This window comes from Centruroides sculpturatus, unplaced genomic scaffold (assembly GCF_000671375.1).
Source record: "Centruroides sculpturatus isolate CEXI.00-Female unplaced genomic scaffold, Cexi_2.0 scaffold2692, whole genome shotgun sequence".
Classification (NCBI taxonomy): Eukaryota; Metazoa; Arthropoda; class Arachnida; order Scorpiones; family Buthidae; genus Centruroides; species Centruroides sculpturatus.
The window spans coordinates 5,537-9,837 of NW_019386861.1; the positions used below are offsets into that span (position 1 = coordinate 5,537).

Consider the following 4,301-nt stretch of genomic DNA (forward strand, 5'->3'; position numbering starts at 1 on the left):
GTACTGTTAATGTTTAGGATGCAGATAGAAAAAGAATTTTTGTTTCTGTGGTATTTTTCTTTGAATAAAATGTAAAAGTTAAACTTATACGAAGGAAAACATTACTCCAGAAACACTAACTATTCACAGGTATTACCCAAACACTAAAACAATATCACAAATTAATAACAAATGTAATTTATACATTTTTTTCTGAAAACAATTTATATAAAGTGTATTTTGCAAAAACAAAATATTTGAAAAATAGTTTTAAAATATCTTCGTTGATTTTTCTCTTTTTCTTCACTCGCATGAAAGATGTTTTCCTTGTTGATATATTCTTGTAACGATTTTACAACACTGGCTTCAATTTTAGTGTTCCGTTAACGACAGAAGTCCAACACATCCATCAACTATTCTTGTGCTTTCCTGGAAACTATTCTTCACTTAGTTAACAGGAATGTTTTTGATTGACGGGTAGTGAATCTGAAAGAAACAAAAAGTCCCGAATGAAATCAGATACGAGAATACCGCCACACATTACTTTCTAACTTAAATTTAAAGATTTCAATATTAAATTAGTAAATTTAGAAATTCTTCCTTTAACATTCATTTCAGGCCATAAAATTACGGCTCGGTTTAAAACCTGAAAATGGAAGTAATTCAAATTAATTTATTATATAAGTGTCTACTGGCACATATGGTATTAGTAGGACTTATTATAGTTGTGCCGGGTTCTGCGAATTGAGGATACTTATTCAGAAAAAACGATCTTTATTAGTGATGTAACGATTATTCGGTTACTATTCAGTATTCGGCCTATTTTTCACTATTCGGCCGAATCACCGAATACCTAAAAACAGGAGTAATAAATAACAAAAACACAGTAAATTAATCATTTTGGTATTTAGATTTAATGTTATCGAGTTAGTGTTGTTTGTTTATATTTATTTATAACTTGTAACATGCACAAAATAAAAAAGAAAATAATATTAGTCACATGTATTCACAATTTATAATTACAAAGATCAGCACACGTACACACCTATTAGTTCGAGAATCGTCGCACATCTGAGGAACTGGCCCTGCCTATCCTTCTTTTTAAGCGCTCGTCTTTGCTCTTCCCTTTCTCTTACCTCTATCGCTCTAATCCATGTATGCCTGTGCATACATCATAATACGCGCTCACAATACTTCGATTCTTCACTTTTCCTCGTAGAGTTCCCATTTTACAATTACGTGACTCAGCTTGGTGATAACGGAGAAAAGAGACAGATAGAACGTCGATATAAGTCACAGTTATGATTTCACAGATTCGAGACAGCTTGATAGCCCGAACGGCCCTAGGCACGTTCGGGCTATCAAGCTAAGTGACTTTCATTACAAGCATTTAGCTTTCCGAAGTCTATGACAACAATTGTTTGGCATTGACGGCTGCGAATTTCGTGCCAATAAGCTGCCTCGACTTGTTCGATTATGTTATCAACTCAATTTCATATTTATTTTCACATTTTCACTTCGCGGCCCTTCTCTGTTCTTTTTCCGTTATTTACAAGTGTAGGTCATTTGATATAATCATTTATCACATACTTCCATGACACTCTTGTCTGTCGGCTACAACTGCCAAGAATTAACGCGATTGGAGAAGCGTAGTGACAGCGGGCCAATAGAGAGCAGGATCCTTGCCATAATGCGGTTTGCGCTCCAATTTTCGTACGTACGTTAATCGAGCCGAATAGTTTGGCCGAATATTCGGTATTCGGCCTGAGGCCGAATATACTATTCGTTACAACACTAAATTCTTTATTGTTCACTTTTTCAGCTGTACACACGTTGTGTTTCGAACCTCTCGGTCCTTTGTCAGCAGGTTTACTGCCACTACTTGCTAAAAGAATCCAATAAAATGTTATATTTTCCCGACAATGATACCATTAAAATGACTTAGATTTTTAGTGGATAATTACATTTAAATTAAAAAAGATCAACATAAATTTGGTATTATATTTTCAAACAATAAACCTATATAAAACAAACATATGAACAATAAAGATTGTTTTTTCCGAATAAGTTTCAATTCGCAGAACTCGGACACCTACTAATACGATATGTCCCAGTAGATACATAATAAATTTTATGATAAAGACACAAAGGCATATGAATGAATTCAAATTACTTTTTCTTATCCAAGAACAGTATCAATGTATTTCAAATCTTTATATATAAAGTAGTTTTATCTGTGATTTTTAAAAATAAGAAAATTAGGTATAAATGTATTTTAAGAAGAATTGACTTCCCTTCGGTTTTCCTATTTTACAGCTTTCATTGCAGAACTAAGTTATACAAACTGAATCATTTCTTGAAAAGTTTTTTTAATTAAAATTACCTTAGGAAAAAAGTAAAAATCTACTTACTAATTTAATAAAGTTCAGACAAGAAGACACAGAAAATACCAGAATACTTGTTACCACAGTCCACGAGAACGAGAAGAATTCCATACATCATCAAATGTTACCTGAGAAGTCTCCTCTTCCGCTTCGTTAAAATCTTCCTTCTGTTTTTTTTCTTTCTGGTGAAATCGTTAACGAGATTTTCTCCTTTAATCAAGACTGTTAATTCTGTTAAATTTAAAATAATCTACACCCAGATTATCGATTGTCGAAATATAATGGCGAAAGTCAAAGAGTCGACAAAAGGACTAACCTGCCTGTGTGGACGAGAATTCCAAATGCTTGCATTCATTTTGTCGTACGGCTGAAATGACAACACAATCTTCACCTCTGTGTCTTCTCGGACGCAAACAATCGTGGGTTATCAACAGAGTAAGATAAAACTTCTGTCGACATTTTTTCTGTAACCAAAACAGAAATACGTCACTAGTAACGAGCGAAGATTCGTGCATTACACCTATTTATTTCCTCTTCTTTTTGGTAGCGACGAGTTACGAACCGATCCCAAGACGATGGGAAGTAAACGAACACCAAGAAAACAGCCAAATGAAACGTCTCCTTCGATTTCTTCGAAAAAGATTTAGCTCGTCGGAAAACAATTTGAATCTATTCAGTACTTTTCATAAAAACATTTTGCCCTTTCCCCAACCGAAATCTACAAGAAATCCAGCAAGTTCATTGCTGGACATCGTTCAACCTAACTGTCAATTTAAAAAAAAAGTGGCGCCATCTAATATTTAAAATTTAATAATGTCTAATTTATTTTTCAGAATTTGTGGGTCTAAAATTTCTGGAAATAATCTTTCATTCATCTTTCATCTTTTAATGTTAAAAAATGAATTATCTCGAAACTATTATAAATAATTATATTCAACTCAAATATTCACGCACCATCAAAAACGGTGGTAAAATGTGAACAATCCGAGGACAATCCACATTTGAATCCGTTGTCAATTTTAATGATTNCTATTTTACAGCTTTCATTGCAGAACTAAGTTATACAAACTGAATCATTTCTTGAAAAGTTTTTTTAATTAAAATTACCTTAGGAAAAAAGTAAAAATCTACTTACTAATTTAATAAAGTTCAGACAAGAAAACACAGAAAATACCAGAATACTTGTTACCACAGTCCACGAGAACGAGAAGAATTCCATACATCATCAAATGTTACCTGAGAAGTCTCCTCTTCCGCTTCGTTAAAATCTTCCTTCTGTTTTTTTTCTTTCTGGTGAAATCGTTAACGAGATTTTCTCCTTTAATCAAGACTGTTAATTCTGTTAAATTTAAAATAATCTACACCCAGATTATCGATTGTCGAAATATAATGGCGAAAGTCAAAGAGTCGACAAAAGGACTAACCTGCCTGTGTGGACGAGAATTCCAAATGCTTGCATTCATTTTGTCGTACGGCTGAAATGACAACACAATCTTCACCTCTGTGTCTTCTCGGACGCAAACAATCGTGGGTTATCAACAGAGTAAGATAAAACTTCTGTCGACATTTTTTCTGTAACCAAAACAGAAATACGTCACTAGTAACGAGCGAAGATTCGTGCATTACACCTATTTATTTCCACTTCTTTTTGGTAGCGACGAGTTACGAACCGATCCCAAGACGATGGGAAGTAAACGAACACCAAGAAAACAGCCAAATGAAACGTCTCCTTCGATTTCTTCGAAAAAGATTTAGCTCGTCGGAAAACAATTTGAATCTATTCAGTACTTTTCATAAAAACATTTTGCCCTTTCCCCAACCGAAATCTACAAGAAATCCAGCAAGTTCATTGCTGGACATCGTTCAACCTAACTGTCAATTTAAAAAAAAAGTGGCGCCATCTAATATTTAAAATTTAATAATGTCTAATTTATTTTT

At 33.5% G+C, this 4,301-nt stretch overlaps 1 protein-coding gene across 7 annotated transcripts; it reads right to left on the minus strand.

Moving 5' to 3' along the window:
* Nucleotides 1-303: 303 nt before the first annotated feature.
* Nucleotides 304-3,927, minus strand: LOC111615862. Of its 7 annotated transcripts, none has more exons than XR_002755150.1 (3): nucleotides 3,788-3,927; nucleotides 3,499-3,693; nucleotides 304-465 (listed from the first exon to the last, which is right to left on the minus strand). XR_002755150.1 is itself a non-coding variant. In XM_023357298.1 (3 exons), the coding sequence occupies exons 1-3, from the start codon at nucleotides 2,876-2,878 to the stop codon at nucleotides 423-425; spliced, it is 336 nt and encodes a 111-aa protein (XP_023213066.1). In that variant the 5' UTR covers nucleotides 2,879-3,151; the 3' UTR covers nucleotides 304-422. The 7 variants fall into 7 exon arrangements, 2 of the variants coding, with proteins under 2 accessions (XP_023213066.1, XP_023213065.1); XR_002755149.1 differs by having other exon boundaries at nucleotides 3,499-3,721; XR_002755147.1 differs by lacking the exons at nucleotides 3,499-3,693; nucleotides 3,788-3,927 and adding exons at nucleotides 2,391-2,585; nucleotides 2,680-3,151.
* Nucleotides 3,928-4,301: the final 374 nt, after the last annotated feature.